The following is a 22928-nucleotide window of genomic DNA, read 5'->3' on the forward strand; positions in this document are numbered from 1 at the left end:
TTGGTCTTCGTTTCTTAGTACAAGTGGACAGAGCAAAGGGTTAATAAGTGAGAAAGCCATGATTTCTACCATAAGGGATTGCAATTGATCTGTTAACTTAAAGCTTTACTAACTTGTTATGGTTAAGATGTAAAACTACTTGCCCACAAAAGTACAGAGTAAAGATATAAACCCAACTATCTCTTAACTTTGAGTCCATCACTGTCCCAGTACATTATGTTAGTGTAGTAGTAATGCCTAGAAGTTCAGGGGAGCTCAATTTCAGTCTCAGAAGTTCCACTAGTGGCCTATAACTTTGTGCAGATGACTCCCTACGCTTCAATTTTCTCAATTATAAAATGGACAGGTGTATCATCTCTAGTAACCCTTCTAGTTCCAAAATTTCATAATTGTATGAGCCATCATCTATAAGCAAGAAAACAAGCAAATAAATAAAGTTCCCTTCTCTGGAACTCTATAACATGGTTACTGCAGAAGCAGTAATAAATGCATGGGAAAGAAAAAATCTTTCATAGGCTGGTCCCTTGTCAGGGGACCAGAAGTTCCTTCCCCACATGAGAATGAGACACCTGGTCATTCATGACATCATCAGGCAGAAGGACATGTGCCATGAGATGTGTTGTTTGATTCCCTCTTGTCAACAATCACTTTCATTTGAAAGATGATTGCCTGGAAATATGGTCTCTAGCCAGGAAATGGAGAAGGCTGTGTACATCAAATATACTCTGTTAGTCTCATAGAATCTCAGAGTTGGAAAGGACCTCACAGGCCATATAGTCTAGCAGAAATCCATCCCACAACACACAGATAGCCCCAAAATATTCAACCAACTTCTGCTTGAAATTCTCCAATGAATTGGAGTAACCTGTTGAGTCAGTCCATTCTACTTCTGAGCATTTGTGTTCCTTAAGTTCTTCATTCAACAGAGGACTATTTCTTGAGAGTCTTGGCTTCTCTCCTGTGGCTCAAGTTGCTACTGTTGGAGTAGTCTCTGGCAGATGAAATCAAGAAATATTTTTGAAGTGCTTACAATGGGTCAGGTACTATACTAAGAACTATGAATAAAAATATCAGCAGAAAGAAAGATAGTTTATCTCAAGGAATTGTGGAGAAAGACGACACGAAAAGGAAGCTGGGAATAGAAGGTAAGGAAAGGTACCCACATTAGGCCACAGTGGAGAAATAAATCTGGATAGTCAGGAATGGAGCCCTTGAAGAATAAAGGAATGGACCCAGGGTTCCTAGCTAAGGGATTTCAGAGCAGTAGACTTTAGGCTGGTTTTTGTCCAAGTAACTACCTGAAACACAAAGAGCTATATACACAGCAGCTTCAGTGTGTCACCATCGGTAGTCCATCTACTATTCCAAGCTTTGGGGAATGACTCACAACTTTTACTTCATTCCTGAGATTTCCTTTTTAGAGACCGTCCTATCCTTCCTAGAAACTGTGGGCCCTCTCTTCTCTCCTCCATTTCCCTTTTCCATCTCAGCACCACTTCAGTACAATGGACTTTTTCTTGGGTTGACCTTGCACTCCTAAATTGTTGTAATCTCTACCCATTGCTCCTCATTTTGCTATCTCTGTTCAAACAAAACAAGCTTACTCAGTTTTCAAATACCAAACAGTGCTTCAAATATTTGAAGACAGCTATCCTGTCCCCACTTAAATGCTTTCATCTCTACTCTAAACACCCTCACTTCCTTCAACTGTATCCTTTCCTCACCATCTTGGTCACTTTCCATTCAACTTGCTTATAAAGTAACATAAATAATCTTTCTAAAATGTGCTGCCCAGATTTATACACAGTAATGAATGTATGAAAAGTACTTACTATGTGCAAAGTATATTCTAAGTATTGAGGACTTGAATAGAAAAGTAAGACATTCTCTGCTTTTAAGGATTTCACATAACTAATATGGTAGCCCGACATATGAATGATTTCAGTTATAAGTCAGATGGCAAGGCCCAGTGGTCCTTAAGATGCAGTAGCAAGGCAGATGATCTTACATCTATCATTTGCATTAATAAAAATATTGATTTTGTTGTCGAACCATTTGATGATTCAAAGGACTTTGTGTTGAGAACTTTTTTCTTTTCTTCTGGGTCTTTTGTACGTATTATTGCTGAGGAGATGGGGCTACAGAACCTGAAGAGGCAATATTGAGGTCACATTTTCAAAAAGAGTTGCTTTTCTGTATAATGACTGTTGTGGAAAGTCTGGAAGCAGCCCATGGGAGTAGGGGAGGTAGCATTGCCATTTCTGGGGCTCCCGAGTTTACTTGTCCTACAGTTGACAGTTGGTTGGCAGTTGGTGTAGATGGTAGTGAGTATGGTTGACCTTTTCTCCAAGATTTGCTATCCTGGATGATAGCATTAATGACAAGGCTGGAGGTAGAACTGGAAATCTGGGAGGGAAGTATTTTGCTACATTTCCCTTCCTGCCCATCCATGGCAATTGATTGGCTGCTGCCAGTGAAAGTGATAAGAATGACAGGTCCCTTTTCCTTGGAGGTGGGGTGGTGCTTCCCAAGTTGATCATGAAATGGGAAGAGGAAGCAGAGCTGGTAATCTTGGAAGTAAACTAAAGCCTGGGGCAGATAATCCAAATGTTATTTGCCAGGACAATGAACAATGGGACTATAATCTTTTAGACATTGATTTAGTTAATGTAAACTGAGATAATTTGCTCTTTTGAATTGGTGTCCACTAAATTCCCTAGAGCTGTTGATTTTTTAATAGGAGCTTTTGTAATTTAGAAGAATTAGATGTAGCATAGGAAGAGATTTCAGAGATGTTTGGGTTTGACCCCCTTCATTTATTATGTTGGCACTAATCTCTTGTTAATTTAGCTAACTAAATACAAACTATTTGTAATCAAGGGAATTTTTAAAAAAATGAAATGTCATTTTATGAAATTCTGGTTCAGACTACTTCAGTAGTATTAAAAATATAGAGAATAACACATCCATAGCTTCTCATTCTATGCTAATCTTAGGGTAACAGATTAAAAAATGAAGGGTTTGGATTTCATCTAATCAACCCCTTTATTAACCAGAAGAAACAGAGGACTGACACGATTAAGTGATTTTTGCAAGAACATACAGGTACTGTGTGACAGAGGTAGGATTTGAACCTAAAACCACCATTCTTTCTACTATATAATTTTTATTGTTGACAGCTAGAGGGTTCAGGGGATAGAGTGCTGGACTTGAAGTTAGGAAGATTTTACTCTGAATTCAAATCTGACCTCAGACATTAGCCCTATGACTCTGGGCAAGTCACTTACCCATGTTTGCCTCAGTTTCCTCATCTGTAAAATGAGGTGGAAAAGTAAGTGGCAAACCACTCTAGTATCTTTGCCAAGAAAATACCAAATGACTTATAATGAGTCAGGCATGACTGAGAAAAAAAAACAAACTGAACAACAACATCCATAAGGATTCCCATTATTCTACATCAACTTCCAATCATGGACCTTCTTCCCAATAATAATTCTATACATTTTGCCACGTATTGTTTATAAGTCATAATTGAAATAATGAGATAATGACTAGAAAGATAGAATGATTAACTGTCTTGGTGTATATAGTATATTATTAAGAAAGTAGTATTTATCAATTTAAATCACATCATTTCCCTCTCTATTCCTCCCTTAAACTCCAAGAAATTTATTGCATTAAGTAACAGTTTTATCCTTTTGAGATAAATGCCCTTTTCCTCATCCAACAGAAAAAATTAACATATGCACTGACATTTCCTAAACCAGTGTAAACCTTCTTGTCTTTAAACTGAGCCTTCCTATTATTTCAGTTGCTATTATGAGGAAGAAATAAGCATATATCAAATGCTATCTATGTGCCAGGTGTTATTGTAAGTACTTCACAAATATCATGTCATTTGATCTTCACAATAACCCTGAGGGATAGGTGCTATTATCATCATCATTTTACAGTTACTGAGGCAAATTGAAAGTAAATGACCCCAGGATCATATAATTAGTATCTAAGCCTGGTTTTGAACTCATGTCTTCCTGACTCCAGGACTAGCCAAAAGTCTATCCACTGAACCACCTAGTGTAATGCCAGAGAAACTGAGGCAGGATAGAGATTAGAGAGTTTTTAATATTTTATTAATTATAGAGTATAATTGACTGGACAGGACTCTCGTCTCAAAGTATATAGCTATGAATGGGAGAATTCTTATATACCTTTTACAAACAAAGAAGGGGAAAGAAGTGGGAAACTTCTTCCCAGACCTATTTGGTTCTGTCAGGATGGGGGGAGCTATAAATTCTTACTAAAAGCCAGAGTCAGGATGTCTGAATAAACAGAAGTAAAGATATCAATGAGGTATCCGGGATAGTCTTATCTTTTGGAATATTTTAGAGGGGTAGTGTCATCAACTCCTGAAGGCAGAAGGAGTTAGGAGTCAAGAAGTCTGATCTTCCCCTCATCTTGAGTCTCACATTGACAATTTAGAACCTTAGAGCAAATGGTCCTCAGTCTTAATGGACCAGAGCAGGGAGGGAGTGGTTACAACTAAGGGGATTGAGGCAGAACAGTTAAGGAAACTGAGATAGAACAGTTCAGGGAAACTCAGTCAGGATAATAAGGGAAACTAATGCAGGGAAACTGAAGTAGAACAGTTTCAAAGAGACTGTGGCATAACACTAGCTGCCTCCTATGGCTAGTCTCCAGTAGTCCAATGAATCCATTTTTTTTTTTTTAATCATAAATTGATTCATTAATAGACTTCTCTTGGCCAGTGGAGGACACGTCTTTCCAGCTTCATCACATAAATCCCTGATTCATGGAAGAGAGGTGATAGATTCTTATGTTTTTCTACTTCCAAATTCAGAAGTGAAAATCCCACTTCTCAATGTTACTAATTGATAATACACTGATAATACACTGGTCTTAGTCAAGAAGACTTGTTTTAGCTGTGTGATATTGGGCAAGTCACTTATCCATTCTCTACCTCAATTTCCTCATCTGTAAAATGGAGATAATAAAAGTATCTACCTCACAAAAGTCATTGTGAGTATCCAGATCAAATGAAAGTTTATAGGAGAGAGCAAAGGTCATTGAAAATTTTAAAGTGCTTCTACCAGATGCCTATTGTTTGTTAAATGGATGAATGTGGATCTACCACTATTCCTACTGACTGAAATTCTCAGATGCACCCTCTTATGTTCTCAGTTAAGCTTTGTCTTTATTTAGGAGAGAAATGCTTTCAAAACTACAATGAAGTACACAGGAGAGAAAAGGACTTCAGGCACTTTGGTTAACAAATGCCTTCTCAAATGCTTAATCAAGGAGATAAAAGTGAGACTGATTGCCAGAGATTAATGAATGATACCAATTCTTGTTTAATATTTGCAATGTGATTTTCCCACTTCTCTAATTGTTTGTCCCTTTGATTTGTTTTTAAAGAGAAAAGCAGAATAATCCTACCATGAGTATCTGAACTGACAAAATTTAGAGACAAATTTGAGGTCGACAAATCCTATCCCATCATTTTACAAATTAAGAACTGAGATTCACAGAATGGATGTGACTTCTTTTTTATCCACGAGAATACTGAAGCTTGAACACAGGTGGAATCCAACAACTTATATTGAACATGGTAGAAAGCAGGTATGGAAAATGTCTATTTGAAATTTGAGAAGAAAAGATTTCTCAAAGACCCACCTGTGGCCTAGATTGACCTCTTTTGCTTTATTGCAAACAGGTGAGGGGCTTGTATATATACTGCTTTTCTTCACAGGGAAAAGGTAAAGCAACAGCAGGGGTTTCCTGTTTTTTTTTTTTCAATGAGAAGCTGAGAATTTACCCTGTTAGTGAAGGCCAAGTCAGGTTTCTGAGAGAAAAGAATGGATTTGAAAGGGGCGGTAAGAGTTGCTTTTAATTTTATTTTATTTTAGGGAAAAGGAGGAGAGTAGATAGCAGTGGTAGGTAGGTATGAAGAAGAAAAATGAAAAAGTTTTTAGGTTGGAGGTTGAGGAAATTGTCTTATTTCACATGCTAAAACCCTTCAGGCCTATGAGTAAATTTTATTGCTAATAATTCACTGTGCATGCTGACAATATGTCACACTTATAATAAGCAATTTAAGTGTTGAATGAAGTGAAATTTAAGATATGAAGTGCTATAGATTAGTACTCTGAATGACATCCCCTGAAAAATAATCCATGGTACTGGGATTTCATACCTGAATTTTTTAGCTTCTGGACATAACTCTGGGGGGAAAAAAAATGCATATATTAGTTAGCTGTTCTCCTGTCTAAACAAACCACCAAAGGATAGTTATTGTATCTATAAGGAATTCTGCCTTCTTCCTCTATCATCTTCCTCCCTCAGTGCACAAATCTTTGGATGCTCACCTGTGTGGCCAATTCTTTTTTATGTAATCTGAACCCATATCTTGTATTCTGACAGGTCATTGATAATAGGTATCAACCTTGTACTCAGTGTATGAATAAATGAAGAATTAGATTCTCTTTGTTAGTTAACTGGGTGGCTTGTTGTGAAAATGAAATCTTGTTCTTCTAGAAATCTCTTAAAGGAGAATTGGGTCTGGCTATGGGGGTGGGGGGAGGAGATTTGGGTTTAATGTGGGGAAAAATATTTTAATAAAGATTGTGGCCTACAGAATATGGTGAGGCAGGGGGTATGAGACATTGTCTTGACATCAGCTTCTGAATCATATCAACTGTGTGGTCAGGTGCAAGTCACTTAAACTCTGGATGCCCCCAGGTAAGTTAAAGGAGAACTACTGAACTATATCACTAGAGGGACTTTCTACACTGATGAAATCACTGGTCCTCTCTATATACATTCACTGAGCAATGTTGCAAGTAATGTCTGTAGAGTTTATGTGCTCCTTAATGGGATCTTCTCTCATTTAAACTGTTTGCAGCCTCAGGGCCCAGCATGTTAGCCACTTCAAACATGTTTGTAAAAGGAATTAACCAATTATTAAGTATTTTCAAAGCCATGGTATGGCCTTGTATTCATAATCTGACTGAAATTTTAGTGTGACCAGATTCTCTGCATCTACAGAAGTCAAGAACAGTAATGCAATTTCATCTTAAGAGTTTCTTGGAATACATTAAATTTAAGACTTGGGGTAGTTAGAAGGTGCAGTAGATAAAGTACTGGTCCTGAAATCAGGACGACCTGAGTTCAAATTTGACCTCACATTTAACACTTACTATCTGTGATCACTTAACCCTAATTGCCTTGCCAAAAAATAAACATCTATAGTTTCTTAAAAAGATATTACTTACCCAAGAGCACTGAGCTATTTTGTATCACTATACATAGATATAAATGTACATATATGTCCATACACATACATATATATACACACACACACATATATACAAAATAGTATTGGACCTATGATTTAATATGGGTGATTTTTAGTGAGGAAATGTTGATCAGCATTTACTGTTAAACAGCATTAGCTTATAATTTTAGAGTTACTTGGGAAACCGAGAGATCAAGTGAATTATCTAGATAGTCAGAAGCAAAATTTGATCTCTGGTGTCACTAGCCCTTGTATATGTGTGCAAAAATAGTTTAAACTGAAAGAAAATCGCCTCTACATTTAAGTTTCATAACTGAATTGGATGCTGAGGGCACAAGAAGGATAATTTGTCAATGGAGCTTTTTAAATATAAAATACAGAGCATCTATGGGTCTCCTTTTCCTGAATAAGATTTGAGGTCTAAATTTTACTCCCACTCATTTCATTACTTGAATATCTTCCCTTGTTTTTCTCTTTCACCTCTATCTCAGACGAATACCAGTTCATTTATTCTCTTTTCTCACCCTCTTTTCCAGTTTGGCTATCAATTTCATCATTCAACCAAAGCTTCCCTCTCCAAAACTACCAATGATCTCTTCTCAATCTTCATCTTTCTTGTCAAATGCTACAGAAAGGTATTTTTAATCCCCTTCTTCTGAATATTTTCCTTTCTAAGATTCATGACACATCTTTTCCCTTTCCCTCTCCCTAATTTCTCTTCAATCCTCTTTCCTGGTTTTTAAAAAAATCCTTGCTATAACTAATAACTGTGTATCCCCGCCAGGTCCCTGTCCTGAGTCTTCTTTTCCTACTCTATACTATCTTATTGAATGATCTCACTGACTCCCGCAACTTTAGTTATCATCTCCATGAAGATGATTCCCAGATCCATATATCTAGCCGTAGAGTTTCTCCTGAATCCCAACTTGCCAAATACATTTTGGAAATCTCAACTTGCATGTTGCATGGCTATTTTATTTTCACAATATTCAAAATTAAACTTATTTTCTTTCATCCAAACTCTCCTCTCTTCCCACTATCTTCCCAGTCTCACCAAGGGTCACAACTTTCATGTCATTCTTGATTCCTCACTCTTTTAACTGGTCTCACTGTCTTAAGTTTACCTACAATCCATCATTTATTTAACCACAAAAATGAGTTATCTCCTTAAACAATTAGTCTTATAATCTCATGTCTCCCAATAAAATTAATTGCCTCCCCATTAGCTCCAGGATCATTTTTTGGTCACAACTCTTCATTACTGAGCACTTGCCTACCTTCCTAGTATTCCTAAACACTAATCTCTATATACATTATGATTCCGCTATATCAGGCAGCTAGGTGGTGTGTTGAATAGACAGGCCTGGAATCAGGAAAATGCATTTTCCCCTGAGTTCCAATCTGGTCTCAGACACTTACTAGTTGTGTGACCCTGGCCATGTCACTCATTCAGTAGCCTATCAAGTTTCCTCATGTAAAATGAACTGGAGAAGGAAATGGCAAACTACTCCAGTATCTTGGCCAAGAAAACCCAAAAGAAATCACGAAGTTAGACACACCTGAAGCAAATGAACAACATACTGGTCTATTTGCTTTCTTGAACAATCCTCCCAATGCCTTCTTTCAAATTGCTCCCCTTGCTCTTTGTGTACAGCCATGTATATTTATATGTCATATGTGCCTAATTATTTACATGTATTCTCTAGTAGAATGTAATTTTCTTGAAGATAGAGATTATTTTTTTTTTGCTTTCTTGATATTTCCAGTGTTTAGCATAGTTTTACCATGTAGAAAGAGTCCAGTATAAATAATTGACTGAAATGTCTTAAACTTTTAGAAATCAAATAAGTGTTTGCACCTAGAGAGACATTCATTAGTCTTTTTTGACCACCATAAAAGACTTGTTTAGTAACTTTCCAGCAACCAAGTGTGTTTTTTTTGTTTGTTTTTGTTTTTAACAAAGGCAAAGGGACTTTATATTCATAGGTCTTTTTCTTGTTTATGTGAATCTGGTCAAACAAAGCATCCTTTTTATATCCATACAATGTGAATAAGATAAAGGATTTATTTGTAACATCTGAGTAATTACCTGAAGCAATAAATTAAATAAAGAATGATAAGGTTTTTTTTTTTTTGTTGTTGTTGTTGTTGTTAAAATAATCTCAAAGATCACTTTCAGTTTAAATCTATGACCCTAATAGAATAAACATATGTTTCAAACTGTAACACATTGCAGGCTGCTTTCTATCTGGATTCCAAAGAATCAGAATTCTTATTGGCTTGATTATTGAATAAGAGCCTTGAGATGTCCAGTAATAGCAACATTCTACACTGGCAGAGTATTTGGTCCTTTTCAAAAGATTGGCATTATAAAAATATGATCACCATAGCCCTATCAGAAAAGGTATTTTCACATTATACATATATAATTCTACTCTAATTACCTAATTAATTATTTCTATTACAAGTACCTATTGTTTTCTCCATCTTTTGGCTAAGATCAAGTATGACAAGTAGCTATCAATTCTTTAGAAACTTAACATGTTTGTTCAAATTTTCAATATGTATACCTATTTCTTTTGTTTCCTTTTCTTTCACAAATGTCAAAATATGTAGATCATTTGTTCTTCCCCTTTTATAAAGGAAGAAACTGAGGTCACAAAGATATTAATATTCCCAAAGTTGTGTAGGTTGTATGTATTTAACTTTTCACAAAATATTGGTCTTCTGACCCATATTTTCCTATCTCTTAATTGGATTGTTATTTTTTATGTTCTAGTGTATGATTATACAAGGATGTTTAATTTTAAAAATACTTAATTTAACGATGTTTACATGATTTAACATGATCTTAAAGTACTAGACAGTGCAAATTGCTAATAATAACCTTAGACAAAAATGTGTCTAGAACAAAGTTGACAATAGTTTCAATATGCTCATCCCAAGTCAGACATCTGAAATATTTTGTTCTGGGACACATTTTAATATAAATATTGACAAAGTAGAACACATCCAGAGGAGGATGACCAGGTTGGTAAAAGGAAGTCAAAATCAGTGTATAATGAATTTCTCCTAAAGTTTTTTTCCTGTAAAATGAACTGGAGAAAGAAATGGCAAACCACTCCAGTATCTTGGCCAAGAAAACCCCAAATGAAGTCATGAAGAGTTAGACACACCTGAAGCAAATGAACAACATATTGGTCTATTTGCTGTTTCTTGAACAGAACACTAAGTATTCATTTTGTCCCTAACCTGGAGTGAGTGTCCCTAAACCTTGAATGTGCTATCCTATAGAGACTGGGATTTGAACAAAATCTCAAAGGATGTCAGGAAAACTAAGACTAATTCCTGCTTTTGGCCCTCTGCCAGGTCTTGATAGAAGTAAGTGAGAGAGATAAAGAGGGGTTAATGCTGAAAAGAGAATGTCTTTTCAGCGGGCAGGGAGTCCTAGCAGGCAGGTATACCAAGGAGAGGTCCCCTGCAAAGAAATGAGCCCCAAAGTTGATAAAGAGATTTGGGACTGAAGTTTCCATGGAAAGAAATTACTGTCCCCAGGCCTAGATTTCCAGTTGAATAAAAGCATTTACTGGGAGTGGTCTTGAGCCAATTTTCAGGTCAATAGAGGTCAATAGAAATCTAGATCTCCAGCTAAATGAATCTTAAGTTTGAACTAAGTAGGAGTGGTCCTGGACTCAACTCAATAGAGGATGTAGCTAGTTCCACCAAGATAACAGATGAAACCACTTTATCTTGATTCCCTGGGGCAGGCCTCTCCCAAGAGAGTTTCTCCAGAGTTTAAGGAGAGTTTCTCAAACATTTTCCCCAAAGTCAGGACAGTTTCAGGGTCCCTCCCATCAAAAGTGTCTAGAGAAGTAGTCATGTGCTAACATAGTTAGGGGAAGAGACAAGACAACCACTGTTCCTGTATGAGGCAGAGGAAGATAGCCCCCAAAGAAAGGGAGTGAGGGAGGGACAGATTGTCCCTTTTAATGTCTAAAATTAATGTTTAATGTTTCTGTCTTTAGAGACAATTACAGGGCACCTTATCACACACACCTTTGTCAGATATGGCCCGGAGTAGACTTCTGAAGTTACAAGAGATGGGACAGGAAATTGGGGAGCTGGGGGGAGGAAGGACAGAGCTGAGATGACAGAAGCCAGGAAGTTGCTTGAGCTCTACCCAGTCCCCCCCACCCCCCCTTCCCAAAAAAATATTTTATAGAGCTAGAAAAAAAAGTAACAAAATTCAGCTGAAAAAACAAAAAATCAATAATATTGACAGAATTAATGAAAAATGGAAAGGAAGGTGACCTAGTTATAACAGATATAAAACCATATTATAAAGAAACTATCATCAGAACTATTTGGTACTGGCTAAAAAATAAAATGGTAGATTAGTAGAATAGATTATATACACAGAATAGCATATAAGTGATTATATTAATCTTTGAGTTTAATAAACATAATATTTGGGTTTGATTAAAACAAGACTCAAGCTTCTGAGATAAGAACTCACTATTTGATTAAAAACTGATGGGAAAACTGGAAAAGATTATGGAAGAAATTAGAGTAGCATCTCAAACTGTATTTTCAAGATAAGATCAAAATGGATACATTATTTAGACAAAAAAAGTGATAATATAAACAAATTGGGAGAATAAAGAATAGTTTACCTGTCAGATCTATGGAGAAATAAAGAATTTATTATCAAACAAGAGCTGTAGAACATAATGAAATGAAAAATGAATAATTTTGAGTACATTGAATTAAAAAGGTTTTGCACAAACAAAACCAATGCAAAGGAAGCAAAAATCTGGTAAACGATTTTTACAGACCTGTGATTCTTGTAAAGGCCTCATTTCTCAAATTGAGAACTAAATCAAATTTATAAGAATACAAATTATTACCAGTAGATAAATGGTCAAAGGATGTGAATAGGCAGTTTTCAGTTGGAAAAAAAAAAAAAACTACCTATAGTCATGTGGGGAAAAAAAAAATGCTCTAAATCACAACTGATTAGATAAAGAGAACTCTCAGGTACCATATCATACTATCAAATTGACTAAAAAGACAGAAAAATTAAATGATAAATATGGAGAAAGATGTGGGGAAAATTGGAACACTAATGTATTGTTGTTGTTGAAGTTATGAACTGATCCAGCCATTGTGGAGTCCGGGTTAGCCCCTGCAGGCCTCAGAATCAGCTGGAGTCAGGATAAGCAAAAGTCCTTGATCTTTAGGGGGAGAAGTAAAGGGGATGAACAAGACTGCCACAAGCTCTCCACAACCTCCCTTCTCTTCATCCGCCTCCAAAGTGACTCTGGCTTTTCTTACTCCACCCCCTAATCTTTCCTTACAATTCTCTTAACCCCAAGCATTGAGCTAGCATTAACTGTGAGAAGAGAAATTCCAAACATGCTAATAGAGCTATTTTCCAATAGGCAATTAGCCTTAAGTGCTTGGTTCTCTGATTCAATTGCACCTATTCAGAGTTTCAGCCAGTTTACAAACCATTATTTAAAAAAAATTTTTTTGAAATTATTCCCAAAGGAATATAAAACTATAAATCCCTTTGATCCATAAGTATTAGTATGAGATCTGTAGCCCAAAGAGATCATTGAAAAGGATAAAGGATCTTTTTTTATTTATAGCAGTTCTTTTTTGTGTTGGCAAAGGATTGGAAATTGAATGGATGCCCATTGATTGGAGAATTACCGAGCAAGTTGTAGTATATAAAAATAATGGAATAAATTATGCCATAAGAAATGAGTAGGCAGATTTCAGAAAAATAAGATGATGGTATGTAAAGTGAGCAGAACCAGAAAAATATTGTATACAATAACAGCAACATTATGCAATGTTCAACTATTATTAACTTAGTTCTCAGCAATGCATTGATGCAAGACAATTTTAAAATAATCATGATGGAAAATACTAACCACATCCAGAGAAAGAACTCTGGAGTCTGAATGTAGATCAAAGAATATTGTTTTCACTTCCTTTTTCTTCTTTCCCAACATAACTAATATGGAAATGTTTTTTATAATTACACATGTATGACCTATATCAGATTACTTGCCATCTTGAGGAAGGGAGATGAAAGAGAAGGAGGGAGAAAAAGTTTGAAACTCAAAGTCTTATAAAACAGGAGTTGAAAACTATCTTTACATATAATTGGAGGAATAAACTATTAACTGAAGTCCTCAGAGATGAGCTTTGAAGCAAATGGGAAATACCTGCACATGCTCTAGAAAACCTATCTGGAAGGGCAAATCCAAGTTTGTTCCATATGTCTGTAATATATGAAATGATGAGGTTGAATTCAGTGGCCTCTAAAGTTACTTTTGGTTCTAAATCTATGATCCCATGTTCAGGTTATATATCATTTACCCCCACCCCGACAAATGTTGGGGGATTCAGCAGCGAGAGACAAAGAAACAAGACTCGTTTCTTAGCAAGTTATGTTTCTCCTTCTTCAGTTAAAAACTTCTACTGTCTAAATAATTTAGCCTGGGATGAATTTGTCAAATTGAAGTATTAGATTCTTTCCATTGAAATAGTTCTTACTTTCTAATTGATTCAAATGCTTTTAAGGGCTGCATGCCAATATTTTATAGAAAACAATCCATGATGTTTTATATTTTAGATATTTGATTCAGGAACATCCAAGGAAGAGAATTCATCCTTAAAGTTCACTTCTTCAACCAGCAAATTAATAAAACATAGCACACCTGTGGATGCCACACTGTCTAAAAGCATGATTTCTATAGACAGTATATCCTACCTAAAAGAAGCTGGAAGTGAAAGGGGAACTCCTATGGAGTCTCCCCTGCCCAAAACACCATTTCAAGAATTTTCAGCTCATCCAGACACAAGAAGTCTTAAACCTTTTGGTCAAAGGAAGAGACTTTCTACAGTATCTGCTTCTGAGGAATCCAATGCAGAGATACAAAACAGCTTGAACTTCTCTTCAGCCAAGCAGGGACATCAAGTTTCTGATCCATTAACCAAGAAAAAGAGTAAGATATCTTTCAAAAAATGGTGCTGTTATGGATTACCTGGAATAAAGGACCCTGTTGAAAGAAAAGGTCGTTTTAAGAAGAGACGTGTGGTATGTAACCATTCCAAATATTCTTAATTACAGCCAAATCATTTATGGCTTTTTAAAACTCTAGTATTGCATTTCCACTGAATGTTAAATTTGATTTTATTAGGCCTATTTTCTTTCGAGAGTTAATTTTGTTCTCTATATAGGCAATCCCTGTTTTATGACTTTATGAATTTTATATCCCTTCTGTAGAGAAACTCTGGTGTTAATAATAGAGAAACTTTGCCCCTTTTCTGTGATTTCACCCCCCCCCCCCTTTACTTTGTGATGCCATTCTTCCTTCAGTGGCTAACATAAATACCAATTTCTCCTTTCCTTTTCATTCTATCCTCCTCCAGAATTATCTGCTTTCATGCCTCCTTTTATCCCCATATCTTTATCATCAAGGATACATAGCCATGAGAATTTGGGAATTAGCAATAAATAGTAGTCCCACAGAAGTCACTTCCTACTTTTGGTTCTCTTGTTTTTCCCCTTTTATTATGGGGAGAATGATGGTAAAAGACTGTCCTGTCATCATTCATTGGAAATTATCTACATGGGGACATCAAAAAGGATTAAATTCTGTTAGTTTCTAAGATCTTAATCTTATAGCAGTTGAAATTGATTTGAAGACCAAGAAATATAAATATTCTATGGATCTCCTTCAAATGTCAAAGCAGTTTACAAACGTACATTATTAGAAGTATGATCAGAAGGTAGTCACCCCATTTTTCAATGCAGCGTCTTAGCCTAGGTAGAATTTTGTCTGATATTCCAGGATTAGAGAGGTGGCTTCTTATGTCTACAGATTGGAACTAAAAATTCAGTCATTTCAAGAGTCAGACATTCTAGGGAATATTGGATAACTATTAACATTGAATTAATAGTTATCTAAATTAGTTACATTCAAGACCTGAGCAAGAAAGCAGGATCACAAGTAAAGTTTGATTTTTCATTGAATGAACTAATTTCCTGATGACCTTGCCATAACTGGCAGATGAGGAAAGTTGCCAACTTATATTGGTTGCTGTGAAATCAATTTGTTCCTAATGATATTAACACTATAGAGTACAAGAATCTAGAAAACCCTGTATTTGAACTGTCTGAAGGCAACATCCCATCCTAAGAGATGTTCTGCTTTTCTAAGAATGACAAAGCTATAGGGTTGATATGTTGGGATTGTTATCTTGCCTAAATTGGTCCCATATTCCATAATACTATTTTACATAAATGATTTTTTTCTTTAAATAGGCAAATAACTTGAGTCCGTGGGAACTTCTTCAACTCCAAAACATTGAAGAAGCTACACATCATGAATTAGTTGTTGAAGTCACAAGATAATCTTTCAAGAAAACCTATAAATATATTGTTTGAAACTTTTATAAGTTCTTCCCACATAAATAATAAATGCTGCATTTTGTTGTACTTAAACAAATGAGCTTCTTTGTAGCATAAAAGCATACTTTTATTTTTGAAATTTAGTTGAATAAATTGGTTGAATAAACTCTAGAACTGCAGAAATCCTCAGATCTAAGTTTACAAACATATTAGTAATCAAGGTTTAATTAACATACAATAAAAGATGATTGTACATGAAGCTGTAAATCTATTACAACTTGCTATTCTTTTTAAATGTATAATAAAATTATGTAAATTTATTTATTTATTTTTCCCCCTTCTCTCACCCCTCTAAAGATAAGTACCATTACACAAATAGGTATGTGTGTCTGTGTAAAATTTTTCTATATACTTCCATTTATCAGTTCTTTTTCTTGATGCAAATAGCCTCTTTCTTCATATCCTTTATTTTAAAAAAAAAGAATGTATAGATTAAAATTTAGAAAAGTAGAAGGGAAGATAAAGGAGAGACTCTTAGAGATGGGTAAAATAAGGAATATAAGAGAGTCAGAAGAAAAGACAAGTAACCAGGATAGGATAGAAAGGATGAGAAGGAAAATGAGTAAAAATAAGATGAAGGGAAATTTACAAATAGTAATAACTTTGAATGAGATGTTTATAGCAACTTTCTGTAGCAAAAACCCTGAAAATTTCAGGGGATGCCCATCAACTGGGGAATGGCTGAATAAGTTGTAGTATGTGACTGTAATGGAATACTGTGCTAGAAGATATGATCTAAATGATTTTTTTTTAAGATATGAAAAGATTTGCATGAAATAATGAAGAGCAAAATGAACAGAACCAAGAGAACATTGTTTTAAGACATGCAGACTATTAAAGAAGAAAAAGATGCAACAGGCTTTGATTCACATTGTGTTACATCTTCTCAAGTGCTTTATGAGGAGAGCATTTTTCCTTCCAAAAGAGGAATGCTTTACCCCTATTATCTGAGTTATAAATGGGTTCAACAATTTTGAAAGATTTTGTAAATGATGCTGGGGCTGCTGAGCAAAACCAGAGCTCTGAATTATCTAGATGTTAAAGAGAGTAATTATTTTTACTAATGAAAAATTTCTCAAATTGATAACTTGGAATAATGATGTCAACATAAGTTGCATAAGATAAGTATATAGTGGTGAGGAACAGATTACATCTCACTGCAATTTTTTTTTTTTGATATGTTTAGGAATTCTCTTATTTTGCCAACACAATTGTAACTGCCCTAACTACTTTTGCAATGATATCTTAGATGATTTTTTTCATGTACCTTTTCTTCTTTGATTCAATTCAATAAACATTTATTAAGCACCTACCCCAATGGCGAGCATTTTTTAAAGGGGGCAAATGATATTCCTTGCCCTGAAGGAGGAAATAACAATCAAACATATACAAAACAAGCTGCATGCAGAATAAAAATATAATGATTAAAAGGGGAGGCACTGGAATTAAGAGGGGTTGGAAAAGGCATCCTGTAGAAAGGAGAATTTTAGTTGGAGGTCATTAGGAGGGAGAGCATTCCTGGACCTGAGAGAATGCCCAGGAATGTGAGATGGGGGTCTTGTTTGTCAGACAGCTAGGAGACCACTGTTGCTGAATTAGAGTAAGGATTTGAGAGTATGGTGAAAAGAGACTGGCAAAGTAGGAGGGCACTAGGTCATAAAGGTCTTTGAATGCTCATCGGAGCATTTTGTATATGTTCCTGGAGGTGATAGGAAACCATTGGGGGTATTAAATAGGAGAGAGTGTTAAGTAATATGATCAGGTCTGTGTTTTAAGAAAATCACTTAAGTGGCTGAATGGAGGATGGATTAGAGAGGAGAGAGGAGGCAGCAATAGGTTAGATGTGTGAAATGAGGAGGCTCTTGCACTAGGATAGTGATGTTAGAGGAGAGAAGGGGGCTGATAAGGAATATTGTAAAGGTGGAATGGATGGGTCTTGGCTGCAACTTGGAGAAAGAGATGTGTTCCTCCTTCTTCCTCCTCTTCTTCTTTCTTCCTACTTTCTCTCTTCTTTCTTCCTATCTCTTTCCTCTTCCTTATTTCTTCTTTCTCCTTTCTTTATCTTCTTCTTCCTCCTCCTCTTCTTCCTCTTTTCCCTCCTCCTCCTCTGGGTCTGTCTTTCTGTATCTTTCTCTCTCTCTTTCTCTTCCTCTCTCCCTCTCTCTCCCCTTTTCTCCTTTCTCCTTTCTCCCTCTCCCTCTCTCCCATTCTCCTTCTTTCTCTTCTTCTCTCCCTCCTGCATTTCTTTGTATTCTAAGGACTTATCTTAGAGTCTGGTATATAATAAGCATTTTATAAAAGCTTCTTGATTTGACTTGACTTCTTTGGCAATGTGTTACAATTTATTGGTACTGGTCAATCAGGAAAAAATATAAAAAATGATAATTATTAAATACTTAATTCTAATTCAATAAACAACTATTTTGTATTAACTGTATCTCAGCCATAATGATAGGGAATGATGATACAATGAAAAAAATCAAATGATCTCTCACTTCCAGTTCCACAAATAGTACCATAGCACTACTGTTTATTGTTGTTTTGTAAGGACAGAGTAGCATAGTAGTGATGGGGGTGAATCCTCAAACTGTGTCTCCTTTTATCTATAAAAGAAGGGTGATTGGGGTCTCAAGCTCTCTCCTGGGAAAAGCATACCTTCCCAGACAAGCCCTTCCCAAGTTAAATGGCTTCATTCAATCAGAGATCTTGGTCAAATCACTCTCTGTTGAAACTGAGATCTTTTGGGAGTGGCCTGGATCCCCTTCAGGGGGTTCCCACATGCTGGGAAAAGTCTTCAAACTCCCAGTTAAGCGATTTTCTTCAATTGAAGATCTGTCTGATTATCCTTTATTGATTAGTCCAGATAGCTCCCAGCCCCAGGTCAATATTTGCCTATATAACTAAGGGTCTGTTAACATACCTCTGCCAAATTCCCATTAGGAATTTTGCCTGCTAAGAGAGCTTCTTCTTACTGAATAATAAACTTCTCTTTTCTGACACGCAGTCTTTTCAAATTCTTTCTCATTGGATCTGCTTGAGCAGAGGGGATTCCACACCCCAATTCTCACACCTCTTATTTACCACTAGCACCACATCAGTAGGAAAGGGACTTTTCTTACAGTGAAAAAGAGATTCAAGTCTTGACTCTGATGCATACTAGCTGTGATGATTGTGAATAAATTATTTTATTTCTAAATGATTTAGGCACCTCTCTCAAATTATAAATGATGGATAAGTTTTTGTTAAAAGTTTGTATTAATGGAAAATTTCCACACCGAAGTTTCCTACGGGGATTAAATAACAGATTTTGGCCAAATATGTACATACATGTGTGATTTCATATGCCATTGATTTCAAAAGTCTTAAAATATTCAATACAGGGACTCCCAATATAAAAACCACTCCTTTCATATATTGCCAGATGAATTCACACACACACATCTCCTAATTACATAAAGATAGTATCAATGTGTGTATGTGTGTTGCACTTGCTCTAAAGTCAATAAGACCTGATTTCAAATCCAGCCTCAAATACTTAACATCTCCTTACTGTGTGACCCTGGGCAAGTCACTAAATCCAAATTCCCTTACCAAAAAAAAATTATAAAGGAAGTAATTTATTCACTTTAGAGACATGATTACAAATTTTCTAGTAAAATTATCTATGTTGGTCACATTCTGATAGTATCACAGGAACTAGAAAGAAGCTTTAAAGTCATCCATTCATATCTATTAATTTTATCAATGAAAGAATGAAGGCCTAGATGAGGAATTTGCCCAAAGACACAAAAAATAGCAGAATTAAGGCTCTAACTATGGATTTTTGCCTGAATCTGGTGTTCTTGTACTAAATTTAAAGGAAATTTGCATCAATATGTTTCTCTGTTTGGAACTAAGAAGTTATTTAATTTCTCAAATATCCATCCTACTTTATGGGGATTTCATCAATTAGATAAGGCAGTTTCAAGATTGCTGGAATTGTACTAATTAGTCCAGAACAACAATAGATAGAAAAATATATTTGGTCATTAATTTTTTTTGTGTATAGCATGTAATGAATTATTTTAAATTTTCATGATTAAGAACTTTAATATGTATTCACATTTCTTCCTTGGAGTTTTTTGTAAAATAAAACCTTATCTCACTTATAGTCTGGTTTTCAGAGAATTAAATGTTTTAATTAATAGGTTCACATAAGATTATGATCAGATGATTTCACTAAAACCTTTTCCAGTAAACAAACTTAGAAACATAGACTTAATGGGACCATTTAACAAGAAAATATCATCAGTAGGCAATTCAATGAAATATTGGTCTCATACTGGTCTTCTGAGAACATCAACTCTGTGTATCCCTGAACCGTAGCATCCAATGTATTTACCTAAGAGGTAATGGAAAATAAATATAGATTAAGCTAAATATTTTGTGAATGAAAGCTTTTATACTAAATACTTGATTTAGCTTTGTTTAAAAGGTATGGGGAAATTAAAGCTTGTTGAGCATTACATGTAGTCCAAGTTGAAGTTCCCTTTGTCTAGATCTCCAGTTATCACCATTCTCTTCACACATGAACATATCACTCTTTACTCAGCTCTTCCCAAAGTACATTCGAACATCAAATTCCTCCTGACTTTGTGGTAGTTTATCCATCAAACATTTTTTTTGAACATATATTAGCATCATTCTACTGATGCTTAATGTAAGCATTAGCTGTACAGAAAACAATCTTACTTCAATTGCATATGGGGGGTTAAATTCATCCTCTGTTATCCTGACTAGAGATCCCTTGCTTGTGTATTTTTGTGTAATAATTTTTTTCTCTTATTGTCTGGTCAATTCTATAGTAGTGGTTCCAAGGACCTCCATTTGCCTTTTCCATCCTGTCTCTTTTGTATCATTAAAAAAATTCCTTCAATAATATAGGATTCAAATAAAAGCTAGGAAAGTTACTATAAATACTTCTGAATGACCTTGTCCTTGCCCTAAATATTGATTTAGGGCATTTTATGTGACTGTTGATAGCTTTGATTTCCTCTTCTGAAATCTGGCTGTTCATATCTTTGATCATTTATCAACTGAAAATGGCTCTTATTTAAATAAATTTGACTCAATTCTATTATATTTTTGAAACATTAGGCCTTTATCAGAGAGACTTGTAACCAAAAGAATTCTCCACTTTCCTATTTTCCTTCTAATTTGGGCCACATTGGTTTTGTTTGTACAAATGTCTTTTAATTTTATTTAATAAAACTTGTCTATTTTACTTTCTGTAATCACCTCTATTGCTTGTTTAGACATAAACTATGCATAGTTCTAAAAGATATATTTTCCTATGCTCCTTTAATTTACCCATGATATCACTATTTATATCTAAATCATTTATTCAGTTTGATCTTATCTTGGTATAGGGTATGAAATATTGCTCTATACCTACTTTCTGCCACACCCAGCAATTTTTGTCAAATGTTGAATTCTTACACAAAAGCTTCTATCTTTGGGTTTATCAGATACTACATTACTGTGGTAATTTAGTAATGTATATTCTTATCTAATTATTCCATTGTTCCATCACTCTATTTCTTTGCCAATGTCATTATTTTGATGATTACTGCTTTATAATATAGTTTGAAATCTGGAACTGTAAAGCTTCCTTTCTTAATATCTTTTTTATCTTTGATTCCCTTGTTATTCTTAATCTTACATTGTTCCCGATGAATTTTGTTACTACTTTATTGAGCTCTTCCCAAAGTACATTCGAACATCAAATTCCTCCTGACTTTGTGGTAGTTTATCCATCAAACATTTTTTTTGAACATATATTAGCATCATTCTACTGATGCTTAATGTAAGCATTAGCTGTACAGAAAACAATCTTACTTCAATTGCATATGGGGGGTTAAATTCATCCTCCTGTTATCCTGACTAGAGATCCCTTGCTTGTGTATTTTTGTGTAATAATTTTTTTCTCTTATTGTCTGGTCAATTCTATAGTAGTGGTTCCAAGGACCTCCATTTGCCTTTTCCATCCTGTCTCTTTTGTATCATTAAAAAAATTCCTTCAATAATATAGGATTCAAATAAAAGCTAGGAAAGTTACTATAAATACTTCTGAATGACCTTGTCCTTGCCCTAAATATTGATTTAGGGCATTTTATGTGACTGTTGATAGCTTTGATTTCCTCTTCTGAAATCTGGCTGTTCATATCTTTGACCATTATCAACTGAAAATGGCTCTTATTTAAATAAATTTGACTCAATTCTATTATATTTTTGAAACATTAGGCCTTTATCAGAGAAACTTGTAACCAAAAGAATTCTCCACTTTCCTATTTTCCTTCTAATTTGGGCCACATTGGTTTTGTTTGTACAAATGTCTTTTAATTTTATTTAATAAAAATTGTCTATTTTACTTTCTGTAATCACCTCTATTGCTTGTTTAGACATAAACTATGCATAGTTCTAAAAGATATATTTTCCTATGCTCCTTTAATTTACCCATGATATCACTATTTATATCTAAATCATTTATTCAGTTTGATCTTATCTTGGTATAGGGTATGAAATATTGCTCTATACCTACTTTCTGCCACACCCAGCAATTTTTGTCAAATGTTGAATTCTTACACAAAAGCTTCTATCTTTGGGTTTATCAGATACTACATTACTGTGGTAATTTAGTAATGTATATTCTTATCTAATTATTCCATTGTTCCATCACTCTATTTCTTTGCCAATGTCATTATTTTGATGATTACTGCTTTATAATATAGTTTGAAATCTGGAACTGTAAAGCTTCCTTTCTTAATATCTTTTTTATCTTTGATTCCCTTGTTATTCTTAATCTTACATTGTTCCCGATGAATTTTGTTACTACTTTATTGAGCTCTATAAAATAATTCTTTGGTAGCTTAATTTATAATTGTAATTTTTATTATGTTGGCATAATCTATGAGCAATTAATATTTTTCCAATTTTTTATATCTTTATTTGTGTGAAAAATATTATATAATTGTGTTTATATAATCCCTGAGTTTGTCTTGACAGGTAGTTTCCAAATGTTTTATATTGTCTGCAGTTATTTAAACAGAATTTTACTTTTTATTCCTTTATCCTGGGTTTTGTTGCTAA

The 22928-nt window shown here is 34.8% G+C and overlaps 1 protein-coding gene across 2 annotated transcripts; it reads left to right on the forward strand.

Annotated features, from left to right (window-relative positions):
* Positions 1-5645: 5645 nt before the first annotated feature.
* On the forward strand, positions 5646-16084 carry CCDC201 (coiled-coil domain containing 201). Of its 2 annotated transcripts, none has more exons than XM_051984546.1 (3): positions 5646-5891; positions 13959-14423; positions 15654-16084. In XM_051984546.1, exons 1-3 carry the CDS (start codon positions 5874-5876, stop codon positions 15741-15743), a joined length of 573 nt encoding a protein of 190 aa, XP_051840506.1. In that variant the 5' UTR covers positions 5646-5873; the 3' UTR covers positions 15744-16084. The 2 variants fall into 2 exon arrangements, with proteins under 2 accessions (XP_051840506.1, XP_051840498.1); XM_051984538.1 differs by lacking the exon at positions 5646-5891 and adding an exon at positions 9488-9716.
* The last annotated feature ends 6844 nt before the right edge of the window (positions 16085-22928 follow it).

The sequence above is a fragment of the Antechinus flavipes genome, chromosome 1 (assembly GCF_016432865.1).
Source record: "Antechinus flavipes isolate AdamAnt ecotype Samford, QLD, Australia chromosome 1, AdamAnt_v2, whole genome shotgun sequence".
Classification (NCBI taxonomy): domain Eukaryota; kingdom Metazoa; phylum Chordata; class Mammalia; order Dasyuromorphia; family Dasyuridae; genus Antechinus; species Antechinus flavipes.

What these genes read in the sequence shown, in the direction of transcription:
- CCDC201 (XM_051984538.1), top strand. Translation starts at nt 9,618, where the DNA reads ATGTCCAGTAATAGCAACATTCTACACTGGCAGAGTATTTGGTCCTTT. An exon ending in CCATAGCCCTATCAGAAAAG is followed by an intron (nt 9,717 to 13,958) that starts GTATTTTCACAT and finishes TTTATATTTTAG; the next exon opens with ATATTTGATTCAGGAACATC. An exon ending in GTTTTAAGAAGAGACGTGTG is followed by an intron (nt 14,424 to 15,653) that starts GTATGTAACCAT and finishes TTCTTTAAATAG; the next exon opens with GCAAATAACTTGAGTCCGTG.